Here is an 18,064-nt window from a genome sequence, read left to right as displayed (position 1 = left end):
TGCAAAGAGACCATCTGCAAACACCCCAAGTTTTCTCAAAGCAGTTGCAGAACAGAAATCACGACTCGTCCAGAACTGTCAGGCTAGAAGATCCCATCTGTGGGCTGTGCCTTCTCATCCGCTTTACCCAAGTGGCAGGGCACTGTGGACTGGGGAAGGCAGAGCTCCCACTGCAAACAACAGCTATTTAACCTTCTCAGAAGACTACAGCCACAAGCTAAATCTTGTTGCAGGACTTTTTTAGTTTAAACATGTGAACAAATGGACGATGCTGAATTCTAACACAAAAACAAACAAGAAACTCCTAACTGGGGGGGGGGGGGTGGTGTGACATGACAAGAAACCATTGATAGAAACAAAGAATCCCATTGAACAAATTTTTAAAAAGATGTTTAAATTTAAAACAACAACAAAACCCAAGTCACCTTTTCTGGTTCTATATATCCAGTTCTCATCATCTGCTTCCACCTGCTGCCCACAGACGGACAGCTCTCCATCACTGCGAAACAGCCTCTTTGTCTGCCTGGACAGGGAGGAGAAATTTATCCAACTCACAGCACGTGAGAGGGAGCCTGGGTTTGCTTTGAGTCTGAAGGAACCTGAGGCGCCTTCTTTTTTCATCTTCTCTCACATCAAAATCCTCCAGAGACAAAGGGCAGCCCAACAAACAAAAAGCTGGCTTTTTAGAATTGGCCCGGGTCCTTGAAAGGAGCCTGCCCCTTCCCACTTATCCACACAACGCTGAGAGTCGGGCAGGCATTGTGCTTCTGTGTGCCCGATAAAAAGGAAAAAGGAAGGATTAAAGATACATTTTTTTTAAAAAAATGATTTACTATAGCCACATTGCAGCACCAATTTCTGGAGGGATGTCCACAGGCAAAAAATAAAAATAAAGATTAGTACAAGCCTTTAAAAAAGAATCGGTGTGTTCATTCCAGACACACTTGCCAAGACTTTGCAAATAAAAGCCAAGGTACCCCCACTCTTGGCTGTATGGCCAGCATCCCTAAATGTAACCCTACGCCTCTCCAGGGCATCCTTCCTTCGGAAGGCAGAAAGCCAGCTTCTGGTGGAGAAGCTACCTCCCCACCCGGCAGAAAAAGGTCCAGAGTCAAGCAGGCCCCCAGTTTAAAGTTCACCCACACAGGTTACTTGGGAGAAATCAAAGGGTTCGGCTCTGTCGTCCCGGCACAAGCAGAATCATAAACCGCCCACTTGCCCTCTTTCCCGTCTGGGAAGCGCTCCTAGCCGCAGGACTCCACAAACAATAAAACAGGCTGCGTGGCTATCGCTGGGATTACAGAGTAAGCACTCCTGCGAAAGATGATAGGCTTGCCCGACACTGAAGGCACCTCATTGGAGACAGAGAGCCCCGCCCCTCCACAGACCACACTTCAGTGGTAGCTCAAACTTCGAAACTCATGCAAAGCAATGGGAATGCAAGCCTGTGTCGGAAGTAGACGGCTGAGGATCACAAAGAGAATTTGATTGCCAATTATTGGACCCATTTGTCTGAGAAGTGTGATCACGGCGTAGCGTCCCACGTCTCTAGGTGAGGTTGAGGAACGTCATTATCAAGGATAATGTGAGCAGTTTCACTTCCTGCTTCCAGCAAATGTGAGATGCAGCAGCGTTAGTGCCTGTTCCTGCCTCCTCTCCGGTTACCCTAGGCAGAATGTGGGGCCCAGCACCCACCCTTCAGCCCGGCCCTAGGAGGTAATCCTTTTCTGCCTTTCAATAGCCACTTTATCAGAGAAGTCTATTTGAAAACAATGTGAGGGCAATCGCCTGCAAGCTAAAGCAAAGCACCTAGAATTCTACCTTGTAGTCCATTGGAGTGCACATAGCAACCTGCCCTAGGTCAGTGTGATGCCCCAGGGTGACATTCAGAGTTTGAAGCCAGCCTGGTCTACAGAGTAAGTTCCAAGACAGCCAGGGCTACACAGGGAAACTATCCGGAAAGACAAATTTTGAAAGCCAACTCTCTGAGACAATAAGGGAAGTTCTTCGAGCATACCAGGTCTAGTCATAGTCAGCCCTGGGGGACCCAGGTAGTTTTTATCCATGTTCCATGTGGATTCCGGAGGTTCCTAAGTGGGCTGCCTCCACTACTACCATGTTCAGTCAAAGTACACTGCCTGAGCAAATGCAAGAACCACACACCTTCCAGTGAACTATCAGCCAGGGCTGCGGGCCTGTGTGCCTCCCACCTCACAGGTACTGTACGCTTCATGATATTGCTATTGGAATTTAGAGTGTCATTGGTTTCCTCAAATACCTTCAGTCAGCATTTTCAAAATCGCAAAATGTCATAATTTAACACCCCCCCACACACACACACATCCTTCTCAGACCTTGTCAACAGACCAGCTGAAGAGATTTGACTCCACGCCTCCATGTGCTGGGTTTCCCTATGCCCCCTCCTGCCATCAAGCTGTCACACTGCAACTTCTGCTGTGACCCGTGTGCCAACACCACTCCCTCCTACCACTCGGCCATGGCTCCGCTTCAGGCACTGGGAGAACAGATAAACAAGCTCACTGAAATTACATGTTTAGCAGGAGGCTGAGGGGCCTCGAAGAATGCAATGCATCACTTTAAAACGAGGGCTTTGCCACAGCTGCCTCCCACTAACGCCCTTGCCCTTCACTTGGGTGACTGCAGCCCGAGGGTCAGAATGGCTGGATAATGACACCAGGATGGATCTGTATCAGGCTGATGGCTGCCTCCCTCTGTTATGTTAAGCCTTAGCCCTTTTGGTTCACTGACCAATCACTATTAACATTATTAGAAGGAAATGTATTATTTCAGAAATAATTTGAATAATAAACTAAATAAAAGTTATCTATAAAAACCAAGAGGCACCATAATATGGTATTAGGGAAAGTTCTAGAACCATCTTCTGGAGTTAATGCCTATGAATCTGAAGAGATTCATCTTCTACCTAAGTCAGTGGGGTGGACTGGATACATTTAAAAGCCTTTTGCTTTGTACCAGCATCCTTAAAACAGACACTACTCAAGTCAAAGTTTTCCATCTAATAAAAATTGTTAAACATGACAAACCCCTCCACCAATCAGGCGTGAAATTACTCTACTTACCATCTGTGTAAAATGCCAGCCAAGGGCAGGAATTCATTTCAAGTGCTGTGAGTTCTTTTGGCCTCTACACCCTCAAATGAGCGCTGTGGCTTCTAATTTCCATGTGCCTCATCTGCTCTGGAGAGGAGGAGAGTGGGTAGGCCTGGCCACCCTGTGGGGCAATGAATAGCCAAAACTGAAGCTTTTGAACAGAGATTGGCAGCTTGAACTGGGGGAGGGGTAAAGCAGTGCAATGTGGCCCTTATCACATTACCACCCAAATCTCCCAGACATCCCTCAGGGACATTTTACTTCTGGGACTGTCACTTCTTATGAATAATTCAAGGGCAGAATTAAGTGGAAATCTTTCTATGTAATTTCTACACACTAATAATTAAAAGTCGATCTCCACAAACCCAAGTGAGTGGTGTGAAATAGTTACTGCTAGTCTGATTTGGGGGCGGGTGTTGTTTGTTTCTTTGCTTGGTTAGGTGGTGTTTGTTTGGTTGAGAAAGGGTTTCAGGTAGTTCAGGTTGGGCTGAAACTCCCTATGAAGCCAAGGTTGACCTTGAACTTCTGATCCTCCTGTTTATACCTCCCAAATTCTGGGATGATTCCAGTTATTTGTATCTAAGAAATAAAACAAAAACCACAAAAGCAAGGCCATGTTACTCCCACAACCAACAACCAAATTCTCCTGGGCATACTAAATTCTCCTTCCTTTATCCACACTTACCTATCATTGCATCAATGTTCAACAGCAAGAAATTGTAGCTCAGAGAGTGGGGAAGGGTGGTACATGCGTGTAACCCCAACACTTGGAAGACAAAGGCAAGGTGGGTCAGGTGATCAAGGTCCTCCCTGGCTCTGGAAGGAGCTTGAAACTTGGTTACAGGAGACCCTATCTTAAAATAAAAACGCAAAGTGCCTGGCGTAGGCTTGTACATCTGTAACCCTGGCACTCCTGGGATTGAGGCAGGAAGATCATGACTTCTGTGCCAACTCGGGCTAGACGGTCTGGCTTTAGAAACCATTTGTCTCTTTCCATAAATGAGTTATGTTCTCCTCCTCACATGTCAAGACTAAACACAAACACACACATTTGTGTACTATTCCATATCTGTGAGTTGAAAGAGGCCTCCTTGAAGATCTGACACCCTGAGCCTTAACCCTGCCCCCATGGGATCACTTGATACAGGCGCAATATGGCAGCATCAGTACCCTCAATCCCCTGAGGTGAAGCACACTGCCAGGAATATCACCAATAGCGGTACACAGAACGCTGGTGCCAGAGCACAGAGACCATCACAGGTTGTGAAGCAGTCAGCAGCCCAAAGGGCAAAGCCTGTACCCAGTTTAACCCCCACCTAAAGGGTTCAGGTGAGAAAATTCCCTGAGTATCAACACTGAGCTCTTTCAAATATAAAAAATGCAAGGGTAAAACTCTGAAAGGAAACTCCAAACAGTCTTTGAAAATCTTGATTGCATGGCCTCTGCAGTGTCTGCTATGGTTATTAATGCAGCTTATTAAACACATAAATCACAGGGGATTTTATTAAAATACAGAGTCAGATTCCGATCGGAGGAAGGGCCTGAAGTTCTGAACCCCACAAAGCCGCTAGCTGATAGCAGTGCACAGCTGCAGCTAGCTGATATTGGTGCATGCAGTTCACCTGTAAGCCAGCATGTCCCTCCAAGGACAGGGATTCCCATGAAGGCAAGAACAATGGAGCCAGGCGTTCATTTCCATGTACACTTTTTTTCCTGAGCTTATGTTTCGAGATAAGGACATAATTAGACCTTCAAGATGGTCAATCCTTTATCACCAAATCCCCCAAAATCAAAATCGAAGCCGATAATAGAAATATAACCTGGATTAAAGAGTGAGTAATAAAATATCATTACCCACACAGTCACACTGTTTCGTTTTAGGAAAAGACTCCGTGCTTGTCTTAATTTGTCCAGACATGAATACTTACTCTCATCCACCAAAACTCCATAATCTCAGTAATCTAGCCAAGTAATTGTTGCAGTGAACAACCAAAACCAGAGGAGCAGCCTCGGATCTCCTTGATTCTCCAGAGATGGGCAGCTCCCCTCTCCCTCACCCCCCCTCACCCTACCCCCGGGGCCCTGTCAGGTGACCTTAACTGGTCAGAAGCAACGTAAAGACTTTTTGCTTTTTTTTTTTTTCCTGGTAGATGTTTATGACAAAAAAAGTTTTCCGTCAACCCAGGTGACCTCCCAAAGCATTCATTCTATTTTGTTCTAGCTGTCGAACTCTATTCACCTTGGCTTACACAGCACACTATGTCAAGCTGATATTTTCACAGGCTTGTTTTCGATTCAACCAGCTTTCACTACATTTTTCACTCCAAGTCAGAAACACATGCTCATCTCAACACCAGCTTTCGCGCTAGATGAACCTCTAACAATGTCAGTTCACAGAAGTGTGTACAAAGTGCTGAAAATGCTTTTGATCCGAGTCACTCAGAACCCAAGACCTTGTCAGGTGTAATGAAGCACATTGGTTATCACAGCAGACTGAGGCAGAAGCACCCAGAACACGAGGCCAGCCTGAGCTACACAGTGAGAGCTACACAGTCTCAAAACACACAAACAAAAAGAACCTATATTCAAGTTTACCTCCAAGTAAGTAAATACAGATGAATATAAAACTACATGAGCACAGGGAGGGACGGGCAGAGCAACTTCCTAAGACTCACTCCATTTGTATCATTTTGTGAGTCACCTCCAGAAGCGGAGAAGAGCCCAGATAAAGAAATCGGTTCAAATATGTATCGATTCCCTCCTAGGAAATGAGCCAGGCTGTAAAATACAGAAGATAGGTGCTAGCTCAGAAGGAAAATAATGTTTATTGTAGGACACAAATACTCAGTTACCTGTTACATAACAGCAAATGGGGACAGGGAAGACAGCAGTGCCTCGAGTCAGGGCTCTAGGAGTTTAGTTATTGCGATAAGAAATACTCCAGCCTGAGATTCTTGTGGTCAGAGAAACACGATCCATGGGTGCTGTTTTGGTAAGGCGACTCTCTGGTGTGGGAGTCGAGGTATAGAGGAACCCTTGCTTTGCAGTACTTGCCAGTTTCCATGGTGTAAGGACTCCCACCAAGGTCAGTTTCAAATTGGCACTAATTTACAAGCAGCTGCTAAAATCATGAAAATCTAAAACCTGGCTATCACACTGCTGAATTTGGCCAGCATAAACTTTAGCACAAGCAATGACCTAGTAGAACAAAAACAATAGTACTGTAGCTCGGCATTTTTTATAGTATAGATAGGAGGGCAATGCCTGCATGGCCCTATATGGGGAGAGGAACCACATCCATGACTGGATTATGTAACTCCAGTTCCAGAGGCTCCAAGTCTGGCCTCTGCACATGTTACACATACACATGAAATACATTAAACAGATAAATCTTTAATAAAAAAAATCTTGACATGAGACGATTATGGATTCTCTAGGGTGAGGGTTTAATGACTCTCATGCAGCCTTTCCAGGTAAGAGAGGGAGTTAAAGGCTGAAGAGGAAAAGGCAAGGATTCATGGAGACTGACATGAAGGGATTCCATCCTGGCTGCTGGAGAACCAGGGAGCTCGAGCTTGCTGTAGGCAATCTATTAAGCGCAGCCTCAGACCTCCAGGACTAGCAGAGAGCACACCTCCAGGTTTTAAGCCAAGTGTGAGGGAGACTCACAGCTACATCAGAAAGCCATACGAGGAAGTGTGGAGGAGGGGGAACCTACGACCTGTAGTGTCTTCACCCATCTCTATACAAAGAAATCTGAACTGTGGGTTTTTGTTTGTTTGGTGGGTTGGTTGTTTTTTCATCATTGCTCATTCCAAATCTTCTAATTGCTTTTCAACAATCTATTTCAGGATATTTGTAAATGCAAAAACGCTGGGAAAATGTGGCCTAATAGGAGGTTCCCTGACGCTGGACTTTAAAACTCTCATTTACAATAAGACCAGGCACATCCTCTCATACTGAGGCTGGAAGAGGCAACCAGTGGGAGGAAAAGGGTCCCAAAAGCAGGCAGGAGCTATCCACCTTGACTTTTCAATGAACAGCCACTCGGTGCCCTGATGTTTGCTGAGTAGACGAGGCTAGCTGGCTAGGGAGCCCCAGAAATGCACATTTCTCTGCCTCCCCAACATTGGGGCTACAAGAACATACCACTTTTACATGGGCCCAAACTCAGGTCCTCATGCCTGCATAGCAAGTACTGTGCTATTTTCCCAACCCCTGCTTTAGCTTTTTATGAAATATAAAATGCTACACATAAGCATCTTGCCTTTTCCCTACCTCTTTGCAGAAATTATTTCTTCAAATTTGATATGTATTAGTCCCAAACATGTTTTTCCATGTTCTTTCTACATATCTGTGTGTTTACTGAGACGCAGTATTGACTCGTTTGCTTATGGTCCATAAACAGAATTATACTGCCCAGATACTTATTAGGTTATTTTTCTAAATAATACCTTAAACTTTCCACTCTGCAACTATAGGGCTCACGGTCTAGATTCTTCCCATGAACCAAGGCACCTGATCCTTTCCCTACAACTTCACCAGGGTAACTAAAGAGCTACTTCACAGCTGGACATACCTAAACTTAGTTGAGAGATGTGGGGTCTGTGTTTCTCTCACATGCTCTGTCTATAACAAAAATCACACTTGGTCTGTAAGAATTTGCTTTTAATTAAAATGGAAATTTGGGCACATAGAAATTCCAAAATGGGCAAATGGAAACGCTGACAGGACATCCTAAAATATAAATGTGGTTAAACTAGAATATGCCACTTCCGAAATATACCTCTTTGGCATACTTGAAAGTATGCCAGTCCTTTTGTCACAGCGATTTGTATCTGGAAAGGAAGTCTACATTACAGAATGTGTACCAGGACAAGAGCTGCTCCAAATGGCCTGCACTATTGACAGAATGCATTCATACAACACCACAGCCATGCTCAAGGGAAGCTCCTCCTGCCCCTCCCAGGAGAAGTATGACCACACCCCTCCAGAAACCCAAATGTTTCCTTCTTGCAGTTCCAGTTACCTAGGCTGCAACCGTCTGACACATCTATGAGTCTCAGTTTATAGAGAATATCTGTGCATAGTTCAATGACTTTTCTGCTGCTGATCGGTGATCGATCAACTCAATTAGCAGCTCAGTCGCAGAGCATAGAAAAGTGAAGGGAGGCCCCTGTCCCTCCCACACACACATATAACACGAAGAATGTACAAAGAGCTTCCTGGTTGTGGAACTTGTGGTTTTCATGTTTTTGTTGTAATGTTTTCCTCTTCACAGAACAATTTTTGTAGTCACATACACTGGCAACTTGCCCAAGCAGCTTCAAAATCTCCAAGTGGAAAAGACTATTTGGAAATGAGGATCCAAATTGATGATGACTACTTCAGTTGTCCCTTTGCGGCCACACGTGTCAGGGTCTTAAAGTGGGAAACTTGCCTCCTGAACAGAAAACAGAAAGGCCCAAAGAGCACTTAAGATATTCACAACGCTTGCTCCCCATGGTCAAAAACAGAGACAGTAAATGGAGAGAACATCTGTTACTGGATTGTGCTGCTCCAAGAAATGCTATCAAAAAGAATGTGTGTATCCAAACAGAAACTTCGGGGTCGATGAAGGACTTCTACAAGGCAAACACTGGGGTCCTCTCCACTGACAATGGATGGGAGTGTATAGAAACTGACAAGCAAGAGCTAAGGCGGACATTAGAGAGTCCCTTGGTGATAGTAGCCCAGCAATGCTGTACCTACTGAGACTCAGAAACAAGGACAATTCTGTCTCCCAAAGCTTCCAAGCGAACTCAAAGCTATGGAGACTCACAACTCTACCCACATGGGTTTCTGTCCCTACTGGAACCACTGTGCACTGGACATCAAGGGTCTTATCTCTCCACTATTATGAAAGCTAAAGGGCACTACAGTGCCCAGCTACTGGCAAGTTAGGGCAAGTTACTTTCAGCAGCAGAGGGAACCAGGCAGCAGGAAATCTCACAGAACTTGAAGTAGATGTGGCTGAAGGCCAGGAGTAGGTACATACTCAAGCCTGTTAAAGAGTGGGGATCGGGTGGATACTAGAGGCCTGTTAGGGAAAGGTGTCCCTGTGAGCACCCAGGTTACACCTACAAACTGCAAATTCCAAAGCTGCTGTGCTTGCCATCTTGCCTAGCTGTTAGGAGACATATTTCTTCCCCCAAATGGTATGAAACAATGGATGGTTTACAGAAAAGTGTGAAATCCTGGCAAATTAAGAGAGATTACTACCCCCAAAATTTAATAAAACTGCAAAGATATGCTGCTATATTACCCAACCTAAACTGAGGAATACCAGTTTAGCTTTTAAAAAGAAATAAAGAAAAAGAGGAAGGTGTGCATCCCTAAGATCTCAGAACTTGGGAGGCTGGGGCAGGAACGTATCTGTGAATGAGAAGCCAGTCTGGGCTGGGCTGCACAGCCTAAATGAGAGCCTGCCTCAAAAAAGCAAACAAATATAACTGATACTGATAACAAAAGGTACCAGTCCTTCTGGTCCCTCTACCTCTATAAGATATGTAGCATTAATGGTTACAGTCACTAAGAAAAACACACCTGGTTAAACGTAGATTCAAAAGGAAGAAAGTTAATGATACCAACCAAATCTTTTGTTCAGAACTGAAATACTATTTCAGAACACAAGCGGTTATGTGCCTGTGTGCAGCATGCATTTCGGATCAGGCCAGATGTCACTTAAGGAAATGACATTACGCAAGAACCAACTAAGTGTCACTTGAAAATTAATACATAAGTATATTATTTGGCCAAAGCCAGATGAGACTTCCTCTACAAAACGAGATTACACTGAATGCTCAGAAAAGATCAGAGTCGGATTTTCCTAACCAGGCTATGGCCTCACAGGAAAGAAATCAATAGTGTAATCCAATGTTTATCCAGTAGTCTACTAAAAGTGGGGGAGGCGTGCGGGCAGAGAGGAGAATGACTGACGGGTGCCCCTTTGCCAGAGCCCAGGGCAGCACCAGACTCTGTCTGGTACCACTCAAAGACTAGAGACACAGCTGGGCCTAGACTCTCAACCATGAGGACCATTATTTGTCTTAATGTAGATGACCAGCAGGTGGCAGAACGAAACCACTCACCTTCAGTAAAGCCAGCTGCAATAAAGCCACCTGCAGTGGAAGAGGACTGGTGGGTTCACAAAGGACTCTTCTATTCAAACACCGCCCGGGACTGAGTTCAGAATCAAAAAGGAAAAGGGGGAGGTGGGGCTTCAACTTCAAACCTGTGTGTGCTGCACAAATTAGGAAGTCAAGTGCCTGTCCATTCCAACAGCTCAAGGGACAAAATTCAGCAGAGTTCTACTGCACTTTGGATACCGCATGGATGAAAAAAAAAAGCTGGAGAGATGGCTCAGTGGTCAAGAACACAGGTTGTTCCTCCAGGGGACCCAGGTTTGATTCTCAGACCCACAAAGTGGCTCACAACTGTCAATCGCCACTTCCAGGGGGACCTGAAGCCCTCTTCTGGCCTGTGCAGATACCAGCAAGCATGCAACGTGGTGCATAGACATTCACACAGGCAAAATACCCATACACATACAATTTAAAAATAAAAAAGAGAGAAAACTGGGCAGGACAAAAAAAAGAAAGCGACACATGACTGAGACAGGAGGGTCCATCCTCAGGTTCGATGGCAAACCTCTGGATAGTTCCAGGCCAGTAGAAGACCCTGCCTCGGGGAGGTGGGGGAGGGTGGAAATCACAAAGGTAAATGTCTCCTGGGGGACAGTTTGTCCTTTGGTATAAACACACGCGCGCACACGCACGCACACACACACACACACACACACACACACACGGAGGGGGCGAGTGAGAAAGGGAGAAGGAGACAGAGAGAGAGAGAGAGAGACAGAGAGAGAGAGAGACAGAGAGAGAGAGAACACAGAGTAATGTTCCAGGAATTGCTTCATTCAAAAAGTCTAGATCACTGCTTCTCAATTGAGCCTAGTCCCAAGTGACCTCTGGGAGTTTTCAGACCCTTGGGTTCCACTGCAGATGCTTCGAACCTCTGGAGGAAGGGTCTGAGAGCACCCAGGGGTCTATGAGACACACATGGGGGCTGTTGGCTCATGACCCGCTTGTACAGCATGCAGCAATCTAAGTGTGGTCAGCACCTGGGCATTCACTAGCCTGCCACAGATAAGAAGTTGCCTTCCATGGTGAGGAAAAGTAGGAGCTCATCAGGGGCCAACCACCCCCTCCCTGCTAGCCCCACACAAGGGGCTTCAGGGTTAGCCAAATGACCCGGGCATTTCTCCACTGCCACACCTCACCGCACCCCCTCCCTGCTCCTGTACTGCCTCCTCCTCCAAGCCTGAAAGGGTTTGCCCACCACTTCGTGGTTTCCATCTCATTCCATTTTCGCTTCTTCCTGATCCCTCCTGCTCGGTGTCTCTCCGCTCAGCCCTCATCAGTGTGCACCTCCACTTTTTGATGCCTGCAGCGGGCGTTCAGTTTCTCCAGTTTCTAGTTCCTTACAAAGGACAAGATGAGGCCGGCTGTGCAGACTAGAGGGCAGCCGTAAGTTCCCTTTAACAAAGGTGAGAGAGAGTCTTGTCCCTCTGTCCTTCCCTCTTCCCCTGAGGAAGGTGCTGGGCCCGCTCTCTACCCTGCTACTTCTGCTCTCCAGCAGCTGGCACTCAAGAGGGCAATTCAGCCCTCACCTCTGACCCTGTCAAAGCCCTGTCACCAATCACATCCACACTACAACCCAGCATCCAACCCAGCATCTCCTCTTGTCTCCTGGAAGTGTAACTCCCGATCCTCCCAAGTGGCTATTCTCTCCATTCTCAGACATCGAGCACAGAGAGAAGTTCCTAGGTTTGTCTGGTTTCTTAGTATCAGTCTCTTGCATGGTGGCCTTTTTCTTGACTCTAGTGATGAGCAAATTTTGTGAGTTTAATTGTGAGTTCACAATAGAAATGTGGGAAGAAAGATTTTAGTATTTCCCTTTCCCCTTTTAGACACATGCTGGGATAATACAGAGGGGCAGACATCACAAATATTTATATTAGGCCAAAGCTGAATCTTGACTTCAACATTTGTATTCAAAGGCAGCTGTAGCTCAGGCAGGCCCCTCCGAAGCATAGCAACAGCACCACCTTGTGGGACAGGCATCACCCACACAAAACTCCAAGAGGTTCTCCCTACCCGGAGAAATCACTGCCGATTTCAGACTGTAATCAACCAAAGGAATAAGTAAGGGACTATTAGTACCAGATCTTCAAGGAGGAAAAGCACTGGTAGCTAATGCCACACTGTAGGCTTAAAGTGAATGGGTACAGAGACACAATTATGAAAACCTTCAAACACCATTTAGCTTCACTTCATCTTAGCTGCAACGCCAAGAAGCAATAGTTAACTGTTTAGTCTTATTCCCAGATAATGTTTATTTTTGGCATGATTAGTCTCATAAGAAATTAAAACAAATTTGTGCACAGCCTTTAAGAAAACAGCATAACCCACTGTTCAAAACCTAACGTAACCTGGGAGTATAGTGCAGTTGGTAAAGTTCTTCTGCAACATGTACAAAGCGCTGGATTCAGCCCCCAGTACCACATAAACAGGACCAAAAGCTAGGCACAGTGGTGCTTGCTTTTAATGATAAAACTGTGCAGGCAGACACAGACCAGAAGCCACCATTGGCTAAATAACAAGTTTGATACAGCTCTGGATGTACGAGATGCTGTCTGGAAACTAAACTAGATTACCACCTTTTTAAATTTTTATGTAAGTAATTTCTAATAGGCCTAGTGCTGGCAATTCAAAGTGACTGTCAATCTTGCATGAGTGAAGGAAAATATCGGAATGAAAATGATAGAACTTGAGGGTCCGTCCCCTTAATACAAACAAATGGTGAAAACTATGTATCCAGAGCTGTAAACATCAGAGAGTGGCAAGCAGTCAGATAACTGCTTTTAAGGCAAACACAAATACATTTCAATAAGCTGGTCCAAACATTTTCTAAATACACTATGGCATAGTAAGCAAGGTAGCAAGGAGCTACTTCCAGTTTCTGAGAGTTCTGGAGAAAATGTCAGAGTTTTGTGGACAATAATGAGCCTCTCTTCAAAACACGGACACAAGTCAACGTGTTCCCTATCACGTTGGTGGTGGACCACAGGCCACCAGCTGCCCACTCCTTTATTCTCTTGTGGGCTTCCCTAACCCTCTATTTAAGTATCTCTGCTCAATTCTAAACCTGAGTTTTCATGTGCACAGTGGGACTGGGCCACTGTCCTCAGAGGTGGCCAGTAGCACTGTATGCCTGGGAGCCCTTTCCTTACTCTTTCTTTCAGCCAGCCTTCAGAGCTGGCTCTTCTGAAGTTAGTACACCCTAATTCCCAACCCCCACCGGCCACACACACCTGGGGATACACTGTTTGAGGACATCTATGAGTCATGCTTCCACTTCCTCTCAGGGTTCCAAGTAGTCCATGGTGGCACAGAACTCACTCATTCGCAACAGTGCAAACTCAGTCAAGCTGAATACTTACACACTCGGGAATTCCGACTTACCACGCAAGGCTCGCATCAGCAGCTAGCTAACCCTAAAGATAGAGAACCCCAACCCTTAGCACTCTAAAAGCAACCACCTCACTTTCATTAGTAGATGAGAGCTGAATCATTCCTTTTGATCCAGCGGACAGACTCCCCAGGCACAAACTCACACACATTATACTTCCCGGAGCCTTTTAAATATTTACTTGTTGGTAGCAGTCTTCCTTTCAGGTCAAAGATTATAGTATTTAGTCACACAAAGAAAGGAGGGGGATACAGTCATGAATTAGTAAACTGCCAAGACTTCCATTTGTTAATTCAGCCCTGCTTCAAAGCAGAATCTGAACAGAGCTTTGGCTGGTGAGAATTAACCTTCAAAAACAACTGAATCAAAAAGGGAATTGGCTAATTTTCCACCAAAAACTGGTGTTAAGGGGAAACGGCTCAGCTGTAGGTAAAGGGAGAAAGTTTCTTCCTATGCAAATAAGTTTGTTTACCTCAGTCAAAGTTTTGTAAGGATTGCTGGCCTCCTCCAAGCTCGGGCCCTTCCACCCTTTGATATGCTGATCGGGCCACAGATTTCTAAAGATTCCGGGATATTTGATCACATTAATTATGGGGGTGGAGGAAGTGGGTACTGCAAGCAAGAGGGGAGGGAAAAAAGGCTTCTCTAAATTGCCTGTTTGTTTGGTCCTTCATGGTACAGACATTCAGGCTTCCATTCACAGCTAGTTCAAGGCTAGCTGGGAGTCCATGAAAGCATTTGGGAAAATGAAGCTGAAGAGAGCCAAAATCTTGACAGCCTTACTTCCCACTGCCAACAGGGATGCCAATTTCCCTGGACTTCTCAAACTCGCTGGCTCTGAGCAAAGGCATCCCTCCTCACCTGTTCTGAGGAACAAGGTGGGGAGGAGGTGCATTTTCTGAGTGCATTGCATCCATCCGACTGCACTGGTCTGTGTTGGTACTTTTAAACCACAGTTGTATGTAGGAGTTACCTCAGGAGCCTTAAACTCTACAGATGTGTGGGCTCAATGTCAAGTGCACAGAATCCTAAGGAACAGCAGCCAGAGCTGAAAATGCTTCTGCTTCCCCAGAAGATAGAGACAATAGATATGGGACTGATAGAGCATACAACAATTGAGCAAAAGAGTGGAAACAGCCCAGCACAAACACGGGCGAGCGGAGAGATGGCTAGGGAAGGGGGATGTGTCCTGATTAGACAGTCAACAGTGAGGGGCCCAGGGTCTTTTCTAGACAGGGTCTTTTCTAGATCAGCTCTTGGCTGATCCTGCCTCCATTCCAGCATGTATGTTACGGGGTCTATATACTGTAGTCACACTCAACCTCAGTGGACAGCCTCCCGGATGGTGGGCTACTATCTGAAACCACAGACAGTACCAAACCTATGTATTATCCCATACATACATACATACTTATTATAAGGTTAATTGATAAACCATGCCCAGTAATCTGCCAAAAGTGATAAAGGAGCAACTATAAAGTATACAGGAAAAAGAAGAAAAGAAAGAAAACATGAAGTAGTATCCTGCAATGATGGTTATATGATGTGATTGCTTCTCTCCTCTTCTCTCTAGAAGTATTATTATTATCACCCCATTGAAGAGAATCACTTCACAGCTTTATTCTTATATCCTCACTATCAGCATCAATTTTCTTGCACTTTGGAGCCATTCTTTTGTTTTTTTAAGATTTATTTATTATGTATACAGTGTTTTGCCTTCATATTTGACTGCACACAGAAGAGGGCGCCATATCTCATTGTAGATGACTGTGAGCCACAATGTGGTTGCTGGATATTGAACTCAGGTCCTCTGGAAGAGCAGCCAGTGCTCTTAACCAAAGAGCCATCTCTCCAGCTCCCAAGGAGCCATTCTTAAGTAAAATAAAAGTGGCTTAAATACAAGCAATATGCAAGGATCAAACTGACAACTGAATCATTTCCTACGTGTTTAGAGGGAAGTAGTATACAAGGGTTGGAGACACAGGACAAACAGATCAGTGTGCTACAGCGGGATGCAATGGCATAGCATCAAACGATGTCACACTACAGAGCAGTGTGCAGTGGGGGACAAAGCTTATTTTTGAAGTTTTGCACAGGTATTTCTAGGCTACAGTTGACATCATATAACTGCCATTGTGGAAATGAATCCTCCTGGATAAGGGAAGAGAGCTATGCAGGACAGGCAGAGGGAGCTCCAATATAGCCTAACTTTCTCCTCTTTACTGTAAGCATGGCAGTGCTTCTAGTTCCCTCTCTTGAATGCTATCCTTTCCCCTCATGTCTACGGAGGAGAAAGAAAGGAGGTGTCCTAAACCTACAATCAGAAACTAAAGAAAAAGGACCCATGATAAAGCATCCTTTCCTATGCGGGTCCCACACAACTCAAGGGGAAAGGCATTTCCTTGGTACTGATCTGAATGTCATCAGGCAGTCTGGTACTGAAGCCCCAGCTTAAGGAGAAGGCAGGGAGTCTGGATTCTCCCTGCCTGGCCAGTAGGATAAGCCAGGAGCACTTTTCACCAACTGTAGGAAGAATGGCATCCATCGCCACCCTTAGGGCTATTCAAGCTGTACATCCCTGACCACAAGCACTAGACAGGCAGAATACACAATGCAACCCCCACCCCACCCCCATACACACCACCATTGTTAAAGCACAATGTGAGGCATCCAGGGCCATGCGGAAATAATTTTGGAAAATCAAGACTCTTCCATCCAGCATATGGAAAGCCCTTTAAACATCTAAAAATAGGCTGAAGGGCTCAGGTGAACAAATCAAACTATGATTTTGGTGGTCAAAACGGGTGCCAAGCTGCCGGGACAGTCAAAACTATGTAAGGGGACTAAGCATTTCATTTTAGTAAGGTGCTAAAATTATAACAGGGTGATCCCACTCAGCAAGATCACCAAAGACCTAGAAAGAATCCACAGCCTCACAAAGACAACCCAGGCTGTTTGCCACAATTAATAGCAGAACTGTTCCTGAGAAGTAAGCAAAACTGTGCTAAGTTTTAAATTCACATCGTTTCTCACCCACATTCAACTGAGAGGACAATTTGAAATGCTCAGGGTTACCACCTTAAATCATAAAGGAAAACTTCGATTGCAGTCCGTCACTTTTTGATAGTTTGGAAACAGGGTCTCCTATATTTCTGGCTAGTCTAGAACTTGTCGTGTAGTCAAAGATGACCTTTAAGTTTTTAATCTTTAATATTTTTGATACTTTTTTCCATAAAATCCTTTTGTTTATAGCCAACCTTGAACTTCTGATCCCCCTGCCTCCACCTCGGAGTGCTATACCACCCTACCCAGTCTGTGTGGTGCTGGGGGGGTCACACCACTGGGCAAGTTGTGCAGTTTTAAAACTGTGAGCTGAGTTAATTAAGAGCTATCCTGTGGGGTCTTTAATCAGAGCACTCAGGATGCATAGTTCGAGGCCAGCCTGTTTTAGAGAGCTAGTTCCATGATAGCTAGGGCTATTACACAGAGAATCACTGTCTCAAAAAATGAAAAATGAAAAATAAAACTATACAACTCAACTTTTCCATTAGCTAATAAACATGTTTGGTTTTTTTAAACTTACTGACAACAAGGATGGCTGTATCTCTGTAACTCTTTCTTGCTGATCCCCTTTGTTCTTCAAAGGTGACATCTGGGGCTGGAAAGATGGCTCTATGAGTAAGATGCTTGCTGTGCAAGCATGAGAGTCTGAGATCAAATTCTTGATACCCATGTAAAAGTGACCAGACATGGTCACCTGTCATTAACACAAGTGCTGCTATGGGTAGAGGCAGAGACAGGAGAATGTCTGGGGTTGTCAGCCAAGCACCACGTTCCATGAAAGATCCTGGCTCAAAGGAATAAAGTGATGAGGGACAGAACAGGACAGCCAACATTTCCCCCTGACTTCCTCGTGCTCGAACAGGCAGATATGTGCATCTGCATATATACATGTGCATACATGATACTCATACAGTATACACACACACATACACACACACACAATATTCATGAATGACCTTTTTTTATGATTCTTTTTCTCTCTGGTGCTTCTTTCCAGTCACCATAGTTTCCACCAACCTAACACAGTGATTTTCCACACCTGTCCTCAGTACCTGTATTCCAGTCACTACAGCCACCCGCAAAAAGAACCCCAAACTCAGTACGTACGATTAGAACTTGTAGTCTTTCTCTCAAACACAATCCCGCGCAAAAGAAAGCTGAGTCAACACACACAACTCACTCTCAATGTTTTTTCAATCTCTTTAACCTGTGTCATTCATGATGACCAATTAAAGGAAGGTACCTGAGTAGTAACAGGTATTTTGAGAGGAGCTAGAACTCCATGAGCTCCATCC

General features: G+C 45.1%; 1 protein-coding gene across 6 annotated transcripts in view; it reads right to left on the bottom strand.

The window, feature by feature from the left end:
* Nucleotides 1-18,064, bottom strand: part of Nhsl1 (NHS like 1) — a 208,719-nt gene that overhangs the window by 130,302 nt on the left and 60,353 nt on the right. For 2 of the 6 annotated variants that reach the window (XM_051175335.1, XM_051175339.1), the window contains exon 1: nt 426-799. The exons of the other annotated variants lie outside the window; for them this stretch is intronic. In XM_051175335.1, coding sequence (XP_051031292.1) covers nt 426-621 — 196 coding nt within the window. In that variant the 5' untranslated portion in view covers nt 622-799. Of the gene's footprint in view, nt 1-425; nt 800-18,064 lie in introns of those variants that run through there. 6 annotated transcript variants of the gene reach the window in all.

Source organism: Phodopus roborovskii, unplaced genomic scaffold (genome assembly GCF_943737965.1).
Source record: "Phodopus roborovskii unplaced genomic scaffold, PHOROB, whole genome shotgun sequence".
In the NCBI taxonomy this organism is placed as follows: Eukaryota; Metazoa; Chordata; class Mammalia; order Rodentia; family Cricetidae; genus Phodopus; species Phodopus roborovskii.
This window is presented reverse-complemented; position numbering and strand designations above follow the sequence as displayed.